The 19125-nt window shown below is 35.9% G+C and overlaps 2 protein-coding genes across 2 annotated transcripts; both read right to left on the bottom strand.

The window, feature by feature from the left end:
* Window positions 1–711: 711 nt before the first annotated feature.
* Window positions 712–5114, bottom strand: LOC125820831 (nuclear transcription factor Y subunit A-3-like). Its single transcript, XM_049500268.1, has 5 exons — window positions 5022–5114; window positions 3218–4272; window positions 3008–3079; window positions 1549–1716; window positions 712–1062 (listed from the first exon to the last, which is right to left on the bottom strand). Exons 2-5 carry the CDS (start codon window positions 3233–3235, stop codon window positions 712–714), a joined length of 609 nt encoding a protein of 202 aa, XP_049356225.1. The 5' UTR covers window positions 3236–4272; window positions 5022–5114.
* Window positions 5115–6601: 1487 nt separating this feature from the next.
* On the bottom strand, window positions 6602–17581 carry LOC125820676 (polyadenylate-binding protein-interacting protein 4-like). Its single transcript, XM_049500098.1, has 15 exons — window positions 17436–17581; window positions 15789–15976; window positions 15573–15719; window positions 15311–15444; window positions 14883–15073; window positions 13630–13807; window positions 12775–13011; window positions 11569–11693; window positions 11337–11406; window positions 11198–11231; window positions 9775–10091; window positions 9529–9675; window positions 8593–8685; window positions 8384–8446; window positions 6602–6996 (listed from the first exon to the last, which is right to left on the bottom strand). Exons 2-15 carry the CDS (start codon window positions 15919–15921, stop codon window positions 6964–6966), a joined length of 1902 nt encoding a protein of 633 aa, XP_049356055.1. The 5' UTR covers window positions 15922–15976; window positions 17436–17581; the 3' UTR covers window positions 6602–6963.
* Window positions 17582–19125: the final 1544 nt, after the last annotated feature.

Here is a 19125-nt window from a genome sequence, read left to right on the forward strand (position 1 = left end):
CCAAATATATCAACGGGATATTTTATTTTTTTTATGCATGATATATATATAGTCAACATAATTAATAATTTGTAACAAAATATTTGAGTACAAAGAATAATTTTTCTAATAGTGAATTTTTTTCGAAAATTGTCAATCTAACTTAAATATATATCCTAATAGAACTGAGAAAGCAAGAACATAATTAACTAACTAATGTTCGGCATATTTATGTCTTTATTGTATTACTTTATTTACATTTTAATCGCTTTTGAGTAATAGATTATATTAGATATGCTCAATTTATGATGATTATTAAATTTTGGACTAGTTGAGTTTTTCATAATTTATTATTGTTAATTCTGATTCTATGGACATATATATAGTGTTAGGTTAACATGAATAACCGAAAAAAAAGAGAGTAAGAAATAGAAACGAATAACAAAACTTTACGACTTTCCGATGCAAATCAGGATTTAGTCGAGTTCCAATATGATAGCGGACACTAGATGAGAAAACAAAAAAAAAAGGAAAAAAACCACCAATTATTCGATAAAAAGTTGCGAAGAAAACATAAACCAGCCACAATAAACTAAAAAATTGAGGTATTTAAAACATTAAATAGAAAACAACCATGCTGGGTTATGGACTAACTATTAAGTTTTCAGAATAATGTACTACAATACTAACATAGCCAAGGATGACTTCCCACTTTTAATAGCAACACTTGCATCAAAAACATGGATTGCTCGTGTTATCTTTCTTCTCTTTGTCCAGCTGTGAGGTCCCTCTGTTACGCGCTGAGAAGGCGGAGTACTTAAATGATTGGTGATGGTAAATAGCATCACCGTTCGAGCCACTAGTGATTCCAGAGTATACTGGTGTGGAGTAGCTTCTGGATTGATGAACATTGGGCTCCAACATTTTTGTGTCGAGTTGCAGCTCATCAGATACCTGATTGTCTTGACCATTGATCAAATCAGGGGATTTGGACTCTCGAGTCTTCTTCATATTGACAAAGCGCCCACCGGGTCCCCTAGCCCTATTCAATGCATGAAGATGCCGGGACTCATGGAGATATGGCTGAAATGTGTTGTCAAAGAAAAATAAGAGGACTAAAGCACATAAAGGCGGATGCAATCTAGATTTAGCAGGTGTTAGCTGTGTGTGAACATAGCCCAACATGAAATGTAGAAAAGAACAAACTACTTATACGGTGTTGGATGCACTTAATAGTGCGAGACCTTCTAGGGAAAACCATGCAAGCTTGGCCCAAAGCAGACAATATTACACCGCGTTAAGGGTAATCAGTGGGTTGTTTTAGCATGATAGTAGGTTCAAATGAACCCAGCTTCTTTATATGAAAAATCATTAAAGATTCAAAAAATATCCAAACCCATAATTGCAAAAATACAATGGATTTAGTGGTGAGAACATAAAAGCCATACGCATTAGGTGTAAATCCTGGATTTGCACTGAAAGCACATAAACACATGTATACCCGTACGAGTGAGTGCCTAAATACTAAGCAACAAGAAGGGTGAAGCTGAACCATTATCAAACACTTACCTTCCGTCCTTTAGAGAGTTTGTTTTGAGCCTCCAGCCTAGCACGGTACTGTCTACGCCTGAGGATAGCCTGATATTGTTTAGCATTGACAAATATAGGCTCATCTTGCTTAAGGTCAAGCGGAAGTGGCACGCGAGGAGAAACCATGCCTAACATTTGGGATTGAACCTGAAGAAAACTAAATGGTAAGGATCCAACAGGGGGCATCGGCAGATCACACTGGCTTAAACAAATACAAGTGTAACAAAAGACTTGGTTAATCATGGGCAGCTTGACATAAAAGATAACAATAGGTATCTATATAAGAGAGAAACTGAGGGATGGGGACCATATACTTATACCACTAATTGGAGATGCCTTTGATATTTAATGTAGCGAATGCCAAATATCTAATCGAACAAGTCTGTATGAAGGATCTCATGTTTGGTGTTATAATATTTAAATTCACTTGAACATATGAGTGGACTTTCCTTCTCCAAAGAATAAGTTGGCCAAAAAAAGCAAGGAATCATCAAAGTAAAGCAGATGCAAAGTGATTAGGATAATCCAAAGAACCTCTAAAATGGCATAGACCTTTTCTAGAATTTACTTATGATCCTTCACAGAAATGCAAAGCCAACACAAGTTTAGCGCATCTCTAATTTCTTTGAAGAAAAAGTTAAAAAGTGCTGATACCAGATTGAATCAATCCAACACTGATTAGTAGTTTTAGGTGGTTTTCATTTATTCTAATAGTACATATCAAATATTACAAATTGGTTGGAGGGGTAGGGGGGAGGGGGTGTTGCAGGTGGATCATGACCTAGATATCATACTGAGAACCATATAACACTATCCTTCCCCCCACCCCACCCAAAAAAAGTTCTCTTTCCTACGGAACAAAAAAAGAAAAAGGAGAAGAAGAGTTGAAAACAAGTTCTTCACTTTTGAGTGATTATTTGGAGCACACTGGTTATTCACTAGTTGGGTGGTTTTTCAAATACAAGTGCCTCGCTAAAAGCTATAGTATAACTTGTTCATATTCAATGGACTGAATGATTTACTCACCCTAAGATAGTCGAGATCACTGGAAACAAGAAAATGTCCACAAGAGGTTTCATATGTTTGTTGCATATGTTAATGAAGAACAAATGGAACTAGTAAAAAAAAAAAAGGTTGGGGGGGGGTTTCAATGTAAAATTAGGAATCAGCCAGACAGATTTAAAAGGGAGGTTTTTCTTAGATGACATAACCAAAAATTTTAATTGAAATTCTAGTGAAAATATTGATGACATAATGGCTCTTTTAGAGCCGGTTGTGCTAGAATTACTCAAAAGAATTGCTGATCATCATAAAGAAGAGAATGTGATAAAACAATCAAATGGAAAAAGTTCAGTTCTCTTTCTCTGAGTGTCTTACACAACCAAATAAGCAGTGCACATCATCAATACAAAAATAATTGAGCTTTAATTGTACTCACCATGGCTTGATTTCCATAGGCAGCAACTAGACCGTGATAGTAAGGATCCGGATGAGGAAAAGGAACAACAGCCTAATAAAGACCAATAAATACATAAATAATTTACTAGAGATTGCATATCCCCACTTGTGGGATTACACCGGGTATGTTGTTATTTTGTTGTAGATTGTGTATAAAAAGAGTAGGGAAAAACTAACTTAATGAACTCACAAAATTTTTCTGATACATATCGAAAGTCCAACCATGCTCTTGACTTGACACACTTTGGGAATCATCGGACTTCCCACTACTTCTAACACTGCCTGGTGTGGTCCAAGCAGATATCCACAGGATCAGATTAAGAAAATGCAGAAGTCAGAAAAGAAATAAGTGAAAATTGAGGGAAAAGGAGAGCTGTGGCTGTTTAAAATAACCAAACTCACTAACAGCTAGTAAGCCAAATACGAAATACAACATAATCAACCTTACATATCATGTGGGTCATGAAATAGCTAGATGATTTAGATATTAAGAATGTCTGCCCTTCTAAAGGAACGAGAAATGAAGGGGCAGCATGACACAACATTTAGTTTGCGTATATCTTTCGATGCTTAAGTGGGGGTGTACGGGTATTACGCCCCAAAGCAATAAAGCTTGAAAGAGATAACTTTCTCCAGTCTGTTCAATCATCACTGTCTAGCAATAGAATTATAACCTACTTTCAAGAAATGAGCTCTCTATTCTAACTCAAAAAACAAGTGAAGCAATCTGTAGTACAGGCCTTGTATCGACATTTCAAGTTTATTTCTGTGGTGCCTCCTTAGCAGGCTAATAAGAACATACAATCCACCACATTAAAAGGCTGTGACCGATCAGATTTGGAGGAACAACATGGAAGTACTTAATTAGATCAACCTACTAAACAATCAATTTGCAAATTTCTCTTCTACACTCCTATCAATTAGCTTCTCCTAATTGATATAGAGAAAACAGTTATAAACAAGCTAATCGCAAACATGCTTACTTTGTTTCAAAAATTCTCTGACATAACTTAAAAGTGTTCTATTTATGAATCTCAAAAGATGCAGAACAAAAGTGAATATTCTCACCTGCTTGCAAAGGCATACTGCTTTTCCCGTGGCTTTTTCTTTCTCCTTCATTAGCAGCTTCAGGACATGATTGACTCGTTGATTGAGTAGACGAGGAATCCTGATCTTGAATATGATAATTCAATTCCTTGGAATTTTGAGGACCAGGAAATGTCGACATTTGTTGCATCTGTAAATCTACAGAATTGAGTGATGATCATTAACACTAACAAAATGGGGTTAAGATACTAACTCAGCTCAGAATCCTTTCGGAAGAAACATTTTCTGACCATAGGTAATACAACATACTTAAGTCATAACTTTACAATCCTCAGACTTAGACATAATACACTTCTACACTGTATAGCTAGGTAACTTTTTAAATCTATATATACTACATATTGAATAAACTTGGCTTCTTTGTGTGTACTTCATATTTTTTGACTCGCCTTCAGTGAAAATTCGGGCTCCTCCACTGCTTATGACTCTAAGATGAAACATGTACTTTATCTTCAAATATCTATTTGGCCAAAAAAATTGATCAAATGTTGGAAGTCTTCAAATATTTCAAGTTCCCAAAAAGGGGCTTGAACTTATTGTTGGGTTTTTGACTCGTGCACTCACAAAACTTCAAAAAGTAAAATGCATGTCCAAACACAACTTCAGATTCCAAAAATCACAACATCAAAACTCAATTTTGAAATTTCTAACTTCAAAATCTAAGGCCAAACAGAAGCTAATTTTACTTGTTAAAAAATGGTAAATCTCACAACAATGAATAGAGATACTAAAGCAAATGCACTTTTTTGAAACTCAAAAGAAATGAAAAATGCAACCGAGGTAACAAACAGAGTAGTATACTAGTATATCCCTAAAGAATCAACAAAAACAAAGCAGTTGTTAAAGATAAAAAACCCATTTTTGCATGCAACAAATAGTAAACAAACCTTGTTGATTTTGTGAAAATTGAACAGAGTTTGTGGTTGAACCAAACCCAGAATTCAAACACCTCTGATTATTTTGCTTCTTTAAGAAGTCCAAGTCCCAGTCCAGTCTCTCTGTATACAGAACAACAAAACTTTGGCTGCGAAAACGACACAGAAGAGGTTTATTGTTTTGGTTTCCTCCTTACTTGAGCAAGAAAAATGGCACTGCAGAAAAAGACAAAAGCCAAAAAAAGGAGAGAAACTTGAAGAGGTGTATTTCTTTTTGACTAGATTAATATTACATCAACAACTTCTTTTGTCATTTTATGTGATGTGTATAAAGGACTCTCTTCCTCTAACATGAGAGATTGTTCCGAGATTAGTTATGCGGGTATTAAATTTGTTGGTGGTTTGTCCAGGTAAGTTTAACATTTTGTTTGATTTGCTATTTAAAAACTGGCATAATTAATTTATATATTTTACCTATGGTATAATCTATGATAAAAAATGGAATAGTTAATAGTACATAAATAATTAAACTCCACATAGATAATTCGCGTACAAAATAATATTGGTATATTCCTTTTATTATTTGACCATACGGTTTGAAACGAAGAATACAATTACTATATATCGAATACATTAAAGATATAATTGAGTTTTTGTCCTCGTTTATTTCAAGAAGATGAAATAAGACTTATGTTATGATTGTTATATTATTTGTAAGCTTTAATCAAGTTTGGGTTTCAATTTGATTCTTTTAGGCATTTCACTAACATGTCTATATTGTTACAAAATACCTATTTTATTTTTATTTAAACTATGGACAAACAATATTTAATCACGCCTATGGACGAATCCTTTCAGATCTATATAAGAGGAAAGCCCTCTCTCAAATTCAAAGATGTAACACAAAAAATGACTCTCTTCGCAAGCCAATCGAGCCTAGCCTTTTATTAAAATCACTGTACTATAAATTTCCACTTTTGGTCTATCCACATTTCACGAAACAAATGGATGTGAAATTCTTCATTTTATGGTTGTCAACTCCGACGGTGAGTATGATTGGCTCTAATAAAGTAGAAATTTTCACATGGAAGTATGCTCAAAGTTCAAAGTAGCCTAAGATGCAAGTCAAGGAACATTAACATCAAAAAAGTAGTGCAATCACCAACAAACGAACACTACAACAGATGACAAAAGCAAGAAATTACATGAATACGGCTACTACTATGACAAACACGGTGCTGCAAACTATCACCATGCCTAATCCCGTCGAAAAACAAAAGAATGCTCAACCACCTTACTAACCTTCCATCTAATCCACAACCTCCCTATATATCTAGTGGTCTTTGATGAATTTTGCCTTAAAAATTTAAAGGATTATAGAGCCTCTTACCAGAGGAGTATCAATGCCATATAACCACCTGCTATTCTTCAACAATGCCATGAATATGCAAAGACATGGATCACAGTTAAATTGCCGGAGAAACGAGGAAGTGACGTCAATACTAAAATCAGACTTAACAACTGCAAAATTTGTCCATAGAACAATCATTTTGCACCGCAAACACTATCAAGAGCAAAAAGATGAACGGAAATGAATTTTACACACCAAAACTATCATGAAATAAGACAATATAGGGCAGACTGGTTAAATATTGTCCAAGGAAAAAAAAAAGTTGAACAAACCCGAAAGATGAGAAATAATCTCCAGTATGACAAAGAACATCTAAGAGCTTACAAAAAACAAAAACACTACGATTACGAAAAGCAGAATAATTAATTCTTCATTATACAGGAATGCTAACAGAACCATTTCAGCCAGCAGGTGCAGATTGCAGTTATTTTATCAGAAGACTTTATGCACCAATAAATGATCCATGCAATCTACTGCCAGAAATTTGTTTCCAGTATCAGCAAAGGGTTAAGCCACCAAGTGATGCAGGTCACCAAGAACTGGTCAATACTCTCCTCTTCCATTGTACGGTGATTCCTGTTGGCATCAATCAAGATAGATAAAGAAAGAAAGCTAAAGCTAATAGTTTGTAATTCTATTATCATATGTTCTTCTCCTTATAAACAGAAAATTCATCAGATAAATGGGAAGAAGGTCCCATCACATGGCTTGTGTGAAGCTTTGCTTAGATTGCATAGTCCTGACTCTTGATAAAAGAGAAAAGTTGTGGTAGGTTGATCGCCAATGTGAAGCTAACCAATAGGATGATGTATCCTTGAAAATACAGAAAACATTGGGACATGCTCAACTAAGCACATGTAATATTGCCAGTCGAGTGTGATCAGCAGCTTACACAAGATCTTTTTGCAAGTGATGTCGACATTTAAAGATATGAATAATCCATGTAACATCATATTAAAAAACATAATTCTACTACATTATGACAACTCTACTTTGACAGTGTTCATTTCTCCAAATGTATCTACAATAACTTGAATGATTATAAATAATTATTTTTTATTTTTATTTTTTTGAAACTGGTAATGTTATAAATATTTTTTTTTGTTGGCATTAAATTAACTTATATCACCTTAATATTGCAAAGGTAGTCGAGATAAAGTGGTTGCATTATTCTCGGCTTGGTGGCAGTGACTAGTTTCCTATTTCCATTAGAAATTATGTGACAGCTCTTCTATTTTTGCAAAATAAATAGCCAAATTCTGAAGCACTTTTTACTTGGTTAAAAACAGGTTGTAACACACCCATTGTAGTTCCTGTTTGTATAGAGGATTGGGTGTGTTTTGGAGAAAACCATGTTTTGTAGGTTTCCCCCTTTTTGGTATATCTCTCGTCTATGGCCAAGTTTGGCCTAGTTATTATTAATGAGAACTTTTACTTGAAAAGAATGTCTTATATCAACCTTCGGATGTCGGTAAGTGTAAAACCTCAAACCATGGTAAATTGGTAACTGAATGAGTAAAAAAGAAATGAGGTAGACCCCAAATCACATGAAAGAAAGGAAGACATCCCCCAAGACCTACAATCTCTTGAGATCTAAGCAGACCTAGCAAAAAAAAATGGATTGGAAAAAAAGATCTCAACAGGAGATACCAATTAGTTGGGTCTAACTTTTAGTCATGCTCCCATGTCAGAAAGTAGAGAGTAGTTTCTAGTGCTATAAGAACTAATTTTGTTTTATCAAATTGGATCGAGACGAATTTAAATGGAGTGACTTGGATATTATGGATTCATATAACTGATAACCTGTTTTTGGACAAGGACCAATATGAATAATCGTCAATTCTTATCAAGCAAGGTACCAAAACTTGACTTTATCACAATGAGAGCTACTAAAATGGCCAGAAGACTGTAACTGCGCAATACTGAAAAAGTAGAAGGTACAATGCCAAAAACAGATTCTTACAGGGGGATAAGTTGGCATGTAGACAACTTGCCGAGGGTGACCAATCATCATCTGCTGTCCATACTGCAACCGAAGGTAGAAATTTTAAGCATTATGCAATCCACTTAAATTTAATAGGCACAATGATTAGTGCATTGACCAAATCTCTCAAATAGTACAGGCAGAACAATCAGCACGTACAAAGGGATATTGCCAAGATAATGACAAACCTGAGGTCCATTTGGATGAAAATACGGCTGTGGCGCAGGGGTACCCTGTGGATTATATACAACAGACTGATGTCCAGCAAACGATGGACCAACCTGCAAAAATTATGTGAGCAACGTAAACATCAGAAACACCCCACGCCCAAAGGAAAAAGTTAAGACACAATGAGAGAGAAGCAACAGCTTGCCCAATCACACAAGACAAACAGATTCAAAAATTCATGAACTTCACCAGCTATCTAACAAATTTGGGAACAGCTTGCAATTCAATCTCGTATCTATGTTCCTGAAGAATACTCCAAATATCTAGTCTAAAGAGGATCACAGTCATCACTAGTCAACAGAATTGCAGCCATGATACAGTCACCAGTGGAAACTGGAAAAGAATCACAATTAAGGGTACATGCAAAATCAGGTGGCTGATACTTTTATCTCTTTCTATACCCCTTTTATGTTGACTAACCATAGAACTCCCAAGTCAAGTGTGCTTGGGCAAAGTACTAGGAAGGATGATCCCCTCGGAACGGAAGTCCTCATGTTGCAACCCACGAACTTCGTCCACGTCCTCAGCAAATAAAGGATGAGGTAACAACAAAATATAACAGGATGAAGTGACCACAAAGTATTTGTTTTAACACCACTATGGAAAATATATAAGTAATATTTTGAAAAAACAATCAAAAGATTCAGTGTCCGTTATTCCGCCAACAGAAGTTACCATCCTACGAATCATTTTTTTAAGAAAAAAAGTAAGAGAGGTGATCATTTGCAAGTCCTACATCCCATACTGGTACTTTGATTCTATATTGGTCCAACTCGATCAAATGAAATATCTTGTCCTAACCAGATCATATGGACTCAAAAGTACCCAGATAAACAAAAAGCAGCAGCAGCATCATAAACACAGCACCAAGCAGTAATAACCACAAGCATCATTACCCCAACACCCATAGACATGCCATGCATCTGTGGCATAGCAGCCATCCCAGCTGGATAGTAGAAGGAATTATCAGACACTGGAGATGCCGGTCTCAAAGTCGCTTGAGATGGGACAAAGCTCTTCGCACTGGGATTAAATTTAAATTCCTGACAGAAAATTCAACATAAGCATAACTGACAGTCATGATTGCTTGCTGACAGTCATGGTTTGCTGAATAGAAAAAGGTATCAAAGAAGAACTCTTACCTTAGCATGTGGATTTAAGGTGGATTTCGTGGATTTTTCGGAAGAAAATGAACTCACGGAAGAGCTACGTGATAATCCATTGCTAGACACAGCACCTGCTCCATGAATAGAGGATACAGCAGAACTGCTAGGTCTGACACAAGAATTAGCAGATCTGGTATTGTCTCGACTCTTGGAAGACCCGACAGCCCCCTTTTCACTAAAAGAACCTGTGATCTTTTCCTGAAATTCAGGAAGGGGAGACAATGCAGAGACATCCATAGACGACACACCCTTATCCAAGGTTTCCTTTTTCACTCTTAGTGATGACTTGGAATCTACATGTAAAAACCTTAAAATCAACAGAGATGCATGAAAGGTAATTTATAACCAATGTTATTAAAAGTAAAAAGCGCAAAAAAGCTCTAAGGTACGTAGCTTTAAGCACAAATAAAGCGTGGACTCTAATGAAAAAAGGCACAAAGGGAGAAAAATACAAATATATATGCCCAAGACTAATAATTATAAGCATGCATGACAAATATATGATCAAAGAAATTGATTATAAAAAATTAGGATAAAGTGAAATATCAATAATTTAGTGCCGCCTTTTCAGAAGAGGCACATAGGAAAGGAAAAGTATGCCTTAGTGCCTTGATGACGAAGCTAAAGTGCACATTAAGCGAGACAAAGCGCTCAACAAGTTATGAGCCTCGCTCAGGGATTAAGCGTGGTTTAAGAGCAGATCTGATAACACTGCTTTTAACTCCCAATAAAACGAGACAAAGAAACACGTTTTTTAAACACACAAGATAGAAAGAACAGACACAGCACGAAGCGCGCCAGTTGTTATGGATCAGTATACTGTACAACAGCCTAGAAGTAACTATCATCACACAAGCATGACTGTAAAGGAGATGAACTATAGTAAGAAAGGGAGACTGTTAAGTCTAAGATTTACCATTAAAAAAGAATATCTTTAAGGAGCCCATGCATCCTTGATTCACATGAACATCCATAAAAGTAATGCCACCAAAATTAATCAATTACTTTGACTGCTCAGTATACAATTTGTTTAAGTAGAATTCAGAGATGTACAAAATCTATCAAGAACTAATGAAGCATACCTAGACCTTCACTACCCACTCCTTCTTTTTAGCTGGTGGGCAGTAGTTAAGAAAAAAGAGAGTTTTTTTTGTTTTACTGATGGCAAAAGACCAAAGTTACATGCTCTACAATCTTGAGGCAGACAACTTTTATCCTCTAGTATGACATCCTATTTAAATATCAATTCACGGGGGGAGCTATTTTGAGGGGAGGGAAGATGATAGGCTACAAGTCAGCTAGCAGCATGTAGCAAGAAGGGAAATATTTATCAAAACCCTATTCTAACAAGTTGCGGGCATGGATATTTGACTACTTGAGCACCTCAAGACAAACTCACCTTCAGGTATTGATGTATGAGCCCCTTCAGCTAACTACAAGAAACAAGTACAGACCATGAGAGCTTTTCAAAGCAAGAAAAAAAGGAATAATAAAGTTGTAGATTTCAATGACAGCAATAAGTATATAAGTTACGCTACCATTTGCATTCTTGTCTCCTCTTCATTGCAACTAGCTCCATCATGTTCACTGAAAGTGATTTTGTGCCCCCTAAAGGACAACTTGGTTAGGAGCAACAAAATTTGACTGCTAAAGGGGTAAGGATTTATTGTATTTCTCTTTAACAGTAATAAACATGATACCAGAATGTAGACTTCTCAGACTAAGTAGAGAAGGAATGTCAGAATGACAGACAGAAACACTGTTAACAACCTGCTCTCATCCATCTTCGAGGCACTTTGAGGAACATGTTCAGCTGATGACTGTTTGCTATGATCATCATAGTAAGTCTGATAGACATCCCTGCTGGTACTCAACTGAGAAGATTGCAATTCATCCTACAGACAATAACATGGCAAGATTAACACCGGTAATATAATCTTAAGACACAAACAGAAACCCAAAGGCATAGATCTATCACATGAACGCGGGCACTTTAAACCACCATTTTGATTTTTTAATTTTATTTTTGATAGTGATGGCTTATGAGGTCAGATTGTGCACACCTCAACTAATCTACTGTGAAGTACGGGAAACTCAATAATGATAGAATGATGAAAAGAAATCATTTAAAGTTTTTTGCCTTGGCTGGGATTTGAATCGCAGACTCCAGAAGAAAGATGAAAACTCCACTGAAGATGTCGAAGATTTTGGAAGAAACACATGATTAAATAAGATTTAAGACGAATATGTCAAGTTAGAGAACAGATTGAAATTGCTCTCTTACTGTTCCTCCACCTAACTGTAGTATAGAACGAATCGAATGATGAAGACAAAAAACAATTAACGTGACATTGTCCACAGAGAACCCACCCTATAGCAAGTCACTATGGTATCTCCTAGTACAGATATGGTGCTAGCAAATCTTGTAACTAATTAGCTTCCCAAAAGCTCATATGACCACACCTCATTCCGGTGCCTAATTTCTTCCATAGCACCTGATATTTGTTGACAGATTGTTGTGTTAATCAGGCAGTCGATTCCAACTTCATTGACCACTAGGTCACATTCTTGAGTGCCACTTCAATCCACTTTACTGGAACTATGAAAAGGTAGGGAAATTTTTTTGAGTGCCACTTCAATCCACTTTATTGGAACTATGAAAAGCTAGGGAAAAATTCTTGCTAGCAGGACTTAGTATCTACAAGATATGGATAGTGCTCGACTTCTCGTATTTGCCAGCACTTTCATAGCAGTACTCTGCAACAAAGTTCCCAACTAGATGAGACATTTGACTGGTTAGAAAATACTTTTCCTATATCAGGGATATCCAAATAAAATGCCTAGGCTAGTTGAAAATAAATTAAGCACAGACGTAAAACCATAACTAGTAGTACATCGATTCAAAGGATTAAGTTCTCATACTACAAAGGAATAATTTATGCAAGACACAATGAACCTAAATGAACATACACATACCACTGAGGAAGATCTTGATGAGAATTCCACACCGTCAACAACTTCCCCAACACTCGTACCAGTGAATGACTTCCCCATAGAAGAACTAGAGATACATTGAAATGTTTCATCATTACGCGAATCCAACAGTATGTCCTCACAATCACCATATCCACTATCATCAACCCCTCTAACAACTGCTGAAAATCTGGTTTCTTCATCAACTTCAAGGCTCCCATGAAGTTGAATTCCTCTCTCCTGTGAAATAAAATTCAAAGACACGGACCATGTTAAAATAAAAAAGAAGAACAAGAACTGTTAGAGAATGGCAAGAAAACAAAGGATTCACACAATTGGTGTTTTCAAAAGTAGAAAAGACTCCTGGGGTTTTAAGTAAGAAGTGAGTAAAGCACGCTTCTTTGTAGTCAGAAGCAAAATTTACAGAAGATGCAAAAATTCTGTAGCATTTCGTTCTTATAATCAAGAAATGGAAAATAGTCAATGAAATAGAGAAAAAAGAATAGACAAATGGAAAAACGAGTCATCTTAAAGAAGAAAACAATAATAAAGAAGCAAATCTGGAAAAACAACGAACAGTAGTTGTTAGCCTTGCGATAAAAAAAAGACAGCGAACACTGGAGTGTATCTGGAAAGTAAACAGCACTACTTTATTATTACTGTTATCTTTTCAAGTTAAATTAAAGAAGCGACTTCTTGATCGAATCACTAACTGTCAGAAGCTTGCGCTTCTTTGAAATTGGTTTGCTTCGCCTATGTGATGAGAGGACCCCTTGCTTTCATTGCTCATCGCTTTAAGCAACTGAGCTATAACTTTTAAGAACGCTGCACAAGTAAAAGGTAACTATGTAATCTTACCTCTGCTAGATGAAGATCACGTGTTTCCTCACTCTCGATTTCCCTAGCTATTCTTAAAGCTTCTTTTTCCAACTCCCTCATTTGAGGACCTTTGTCAAGCTTTGTAGTATAAAGTTCCTCATTGAATGTGCTTTTTACTCCAAATAGTGTTTCATTGGCCTGAAACTGATCCCATCCCCTGCAAGCACATATTTATTCAGTGATATAGGAGGTGAAACACATAGCCATGCTAAAGAAACATAATTCACAACCAGCACAAATTAGACAACAGTGGGAAAAAGAAAACTTATAGGCATGTATCACTAATAATTGAAGAATGCAATTGTTGAGCAACCATTCTATGCATTTATCTGGCACCACTATTGAGCAGAAAAAGAACACCGACTCAAATCTGACTGTCGGTAAACTTCCAATGAAGAAGTAAAAAAGACCTTTGAACACGGGAAAGGCACCACTTTCTCCCCCGGTAATAGACAGCTCAAAGGAAAAGCAAAACATAAGCATGAATTAACAATTTCCACCGAGAGACGAACTACTTAGAGGCATTAGAAGAGGATTCGAATGATTCTGGAAAAGGTTTTTAAAAAAATAAATTTTTTCCGCGCCAAATATTGAATTCATACTCCAACTCAATTCCCTACTCCAGAAAACATTGAATTCATATATGCTTAGGTTTATGTATGTTTATTGATGTGAAGGGTGAGAAAGAAGGGAAGTAGCGGAATATCTAATATCTTACTTTCCTGTTGGATTTTTTGGCCATGACCGGGGAGAATGGTAGACTGGAGAGACATGGCCAGGAAACAACACACAAGAACAGAGGGGAAAGGAAACCTCTTTCAGCTTCTCACCTTTCTTTTGTCTTTCTTTCATTCCGAAATATCTGTTAGAAAGAACTTCTAAAGAATGCAAGAAGATCACAAACAACTTCCAAAACAAAGAGGGTAAACAGCTGTCTAAGTAGAGAGAGAGAGAGACTCAAACTAATAAAATGCTTATGTGAGTATGATTACCTATAGAGAATCGAACACAATCTCACTTGAAGTTTAACATTTTCAGCACATTGAAGGGTGATTAGGAATGGGTAAACAGCAAAAAAAAGATGGTAACTGAAAACAGATTTTTTTTTTGAATTTTTCATTGTAATAGTCGGTTTATCCAATTACAGGATATTTATAACGTATAGATAAATCACACACTTCCTTTTTTTGGTGGTGGAGTGTGTGTGTGTGTGTGGGGGGGGGGGGGGTTACCTGTTCCAGTGGCCGTCAAATATGTTATCCAACTCGGGACATTCAAGAGCATCATCATCAGGCACCCAACGTTCCAACTGCCGCTCTACCTCACCATGACGGGACTGTGATATGCAGGAATCTGTCAACAGTTCCAACTGTTTTTCCCGCAGCAATTCAGCTCTGAAGACATCTAAAGTTGCAGGCACACCCTATTCCAAAGCAATAGTCTCATTATTATAGCTTTAACTGTCTAACATACAGACAAGACATAAAATCTGATTCTAGCATCTGTCAAAAGTGATCTATAGCTTAGTCTTGCATGAAATGCTACCATCTTACATCACAGCATCAATTGTTTGGTTGATCATTTAAGAACTATATTAAAGTTAGAATAACAGAGTACATAAAATAATTGGAAGCAAAAATCATAGAAGTAACACACAAACCTTTGCTAAAACTTGCACAAGCTCTTTACCCGGTATAATCAAAGTCTTAGATGGAGGTTTGACCAGAGATTCAGGAGTATTCTTACTCTCCTGGGAACCATCTTTTATCAAGTGGGCCAGTTTCAGAACAATACCTGTGCAACGATCAACGATAGAATAAAGCGTCAAATGCATAATAGCTCAATACATGCCAGAGCACTGTTCAAAGTCATAAATACCAGATAAAATTATCTAGAAATCTATTTTAATTTTTCAGACATACCAAAATCTTTGTCAGCATTTGTTGCATGAAATATCCCTGAAAACACAGATCCATCCATTGTTTGTACTTCCACTTGATGTCCAAGAAGACATGTACTAAAATAAACTAGTCGATCATGTGAAGGACTTTCGTATGATCCCCTTTTACCTGAAAGATATGGCAGTTAGAATTAAGCATATGATGCAATTTAGACAATTATTAGTAAGCAGCTCTCACCTACAGCAGTCGACTTGCTGGAAGTCGTTTTTGTAGACTGCATTCTACCCTCCAACCTTGTCCCCATTTCTTTTTCACCTTTCCGACTGCCAAATCCATTGGCAACGGACCTTGACTGAACAGCTTGCTGCATATTGTTCCCGAAAGATATAAGCAGGATACAGTTCAGCTCAGCTTCAGCCTACACACTGCAGAGGACAATACTCCAATAAATATATAGTCCTTGCCCAAGAGATGAAAATGCTAGTGAAGCATATTCTTTCTCAGATATGACATACTATCTATCCACACACCAAGTTCGAGTAGAAAACATGTAATAGAACGCGGAAAAAGAACGATACAAACGGCAGCCAGGTGCACTAAGTTCCCGCTCTATCCGTGGGTCTAAAGAAGGGCCATATCGAATCGGATCTATCATACACAGCCTTACCTTGTGCTTCTGCAAGAGTCTGTTTTCAGGAGAAAATGTATCTCACAAACAATAATTAGGCAACTAAGGCAAGTTAGCAATTGTACGTACTAGATAAGTTCAAATACCCTACAACACTAAGGACTTCAACCCCCTACCCCCACCCCCCAACAATATTCTTCTTAGTGAGAGATCAAAACAAAATCATCACTAAAATTTAAAATGGAACATAATATACATAAAACAACACCTGAACAACAAAAAGACTTCTGGTTCGTAATATAGACGATTAACAAATTACAAATCAACGCTCTTGATTCTATATCAGATGTTCTTCCTGATAAATTCACTGAATTGTTAGGCTCATCAATAATGTATCAACCCTGAGGAGAGTCAAAGGAATATCAACATTAAACCACCATTAGAAGTATTGGAAACTTCACTAGCTTAGATTTTAACATTGTCTCATACAAATAGAACGCTATGACTTTGACATATTCCCTAAGCACATATATCTTCCTAATACAAATGGAGACATGAAACTAGGCCTTAGTAAATGGGTTCTCAAGTAAGTAAAAACCTTCCATCAGTCTTAGTACCTGGCCTAGGTAAACTCATTAGATTTTAGAAGAATCCAAAATTACTAAAGCAAGTAATTGCAGCCAAAATATGATCAAGAATCTAGGCTAACCACCTGAAAGTAAGGAAAACACCAGAGTTGGATACGTAGAAACGACAGAAAACCGTTAGGGTCTGGTAAGACTGGCAGTAGTTCTAAAATCTTGGAGCAATCTTGAACCCCCCACCCCACCCCACCCACACAATCAACCTTTCCCTATTCAATATAAAAACCCTAACCCCAAAGTCTCTATACTAACCCACATTGGGGGTTTCTTTTTCCTGTAATTACAATACATATAGCTTACAGTTATCAAGTAGAATTAACCCATATAAGCAACAACAAAAATCAAGAAACACTAAAGATATAATCAGTGTAGCGTACCAAGCACAAACAATGAAGCTGTACAAGAAAACACAAAACACCCCATAAGAAATCTTCCCCAAACCGCACGAATTCACCACAAGACAATCAATAAAGTTGTGCAAGAAAACGAAAAACAGTAATAAATCAAATAAAAATTCTAGCTCAGACACAAGATAAGAAACTTCATCAATTTTGCCGATCCAAAACAGATGATCCAACAAATATACGATCAAATACGGATGAAGAAACTTACGAATAGATAGATAGATATAGAGAGAGAGATTGAAGGTAGCGATCAAGAAAGGGGGATTGATCGGAGACGACGATGCTCTCTGTGTCGAAGAAAAATTGAAAGATGAACACAATAGTCTTTGCGGGTCTACCGGTACCGGATAGCCCAACTTAGACCAAAGAGAGACTCAATGGCCCGTTTTATAATATGGGTTCCCGGACTCAACCCAAGACCCGAAATACGTAATAATCTCGTCCAAGGAGCCAAGTATTTGTTACCGTTTAAAGTTTTAAGCGCACGTTGATCCTTTGACTAGGGAATAAGTTATTTCGGTATTAATTATTTGGAGATTAGTTATTTTCAGAGGCGGACTCATGTTTGAGGGAGTGGGCGCATGTGCACCCGCTTACTTCAAAAATAAATTATGTGTATATACATGTATATACCTAAATAAGGATCATATAATTAAATGTGCACCCTGAAACACATAAGTTGAGTTGGTGCATTGATTTGACCGTGTTCATTGCGCTTCTTCGCAAGCGGAGTATCGTGAGTTCTATTCTGGTGTTGCGTTTTTTTTTTGTCTTCTTTTTTTTCAAAAAAGGCATATTGAAAAGAGTAAATTTTAGGTTTAGCAAACATAAAAATCATATTTGTATGTTATAGCTATAGTTTGTATAATTGCGCTCCATAGCAAATTTTATGTTTGCCATGGCTATTAATCTGTATATTTCGGTATACATATACATAAAAATTTGTATTTGTATAATTCGGTATACAAACGAAAACACAGTAATTGTATATAAACAAAATTACTACATATATACAACACATATGTATACCAAATGGGTCTATTTGTATATTTCGGTATACAAATGGGTCTATTTGTATATTTCGGTATACAAATGGGTCTCTATTTGTATATTTTGGTATACAAATGGATTCTGCAATTAATTTTTATACAACACATATGTATACCGAATGGATCTATTTGTATATTTCTGTATATAAATGGGATGACAAAAAACATGGAATGTTTGCTGCGAATTACAAATAAAAGAAACTATGGCTATAATATTTAATTTGAATTAATAGTTTGCTATTTCATACAATTTTCCCTATTAAAAACCTCAAGCGAGATTTGAACTAGAAACCTCAAAGTGTACACCGAGGGTCAAGACTATCCAACAATAGAGTGAACTATGTAATATTTTTGTTTAATATATATTTATATATACCTTCGATGTTGTACTTGTTTGACATTATTTTCCGATGAAGTGTCAGTGCTTTGACTAACCCGCATCCACCTTTAGTAGAACCCCCATCGTCTTCAAATCCTGGGTTCGCGTCTGGTTATTTCAGTATTATCATTCTACTTTTAATACGGGATAAAAATAATACTACTGCATAATTTTGGGTTAACTAATTTTAGCATAAGTTATCCCGTGATTTTTATTCCAATCTAAATATGGATAAATTAATCCCGAAATTAGTTATTGTTTATCTCTCGTATGTTTTAATCTCTTTTCGGTAAATTTTATTTAAATACTCAAACTATTTACTTATTTTAATTGAACTTGAAAACATTAGAAATTTTGTGTGTTTAAAAAGTTGTTTAAGTTAATCATATAAAATATTTGTCTATTTTAGTTATACACATCAATCTTCATTGAAACATGTTTGACGTTTTATAATTTATTAAGACTAAAAA

This window comes from Solanum verrucosum, unplaced genomic scaffold (assembly GCF_900185275.1).
Source record: "Solanum verrucosum unplaced genomic scaffold, falcon-dt-bn FXZP01000117.1, whole genome shotgun sequence".
NCBI classification, from domain to species: Eukaryota; Viridiplantae; Streptophyta; class Magnoliopsida; order Solanales; family Solanaceae; genus Solanum; species Solanum verrucosum.

What these genes read in the sequence shown, in the direction of transcription:
- LOC125820831 (XM_049500268.1), bottom strand. An exon ending in CCTATGGAAATCAAGCCATG is followed by an intron (nt 1,717 to 3,007) that starts GTGAGTACAATT and finishes AGTTTTCTTCAG; the next exon opens with GTTCAATCCCAAATGTTAGG. An exon ending in AACTCTCTAAAGGACGGAAG is followed by an intron (nt 1,063 to 1,548) that starts GTAAGTGTTTGA and finishes AACACATTTCAG; the next exon opens with CCATATCTCCATGAGTCCCG.
- LOC125820676 (XM_049500098.1), bottom strand. Translation starts at nt 15,921, where the DNA reads ATGCAGCAAGCTGTTCAGTCAAGGTCCGTTGCCAATGGATTTGGCAGT. An exon ending in CCTTAAATCCACATGCTAAG is followed by an intron (nt 9,676 to 9,774) that starts GTAAGAGTTCTT and finishes ATTTTCTGTCAG; the next exon opens with GAATTTAAATTTAATCCCAG. An exon ending in GCATGTCTATGGGTGTTGGG is followed by an intron (nt 8,686 to 9,528) that starts GTAATGATGCTT and finishes TAATTTTTGCAG; the next exon opens with GTTGGTCCATCGTTTGCTGG.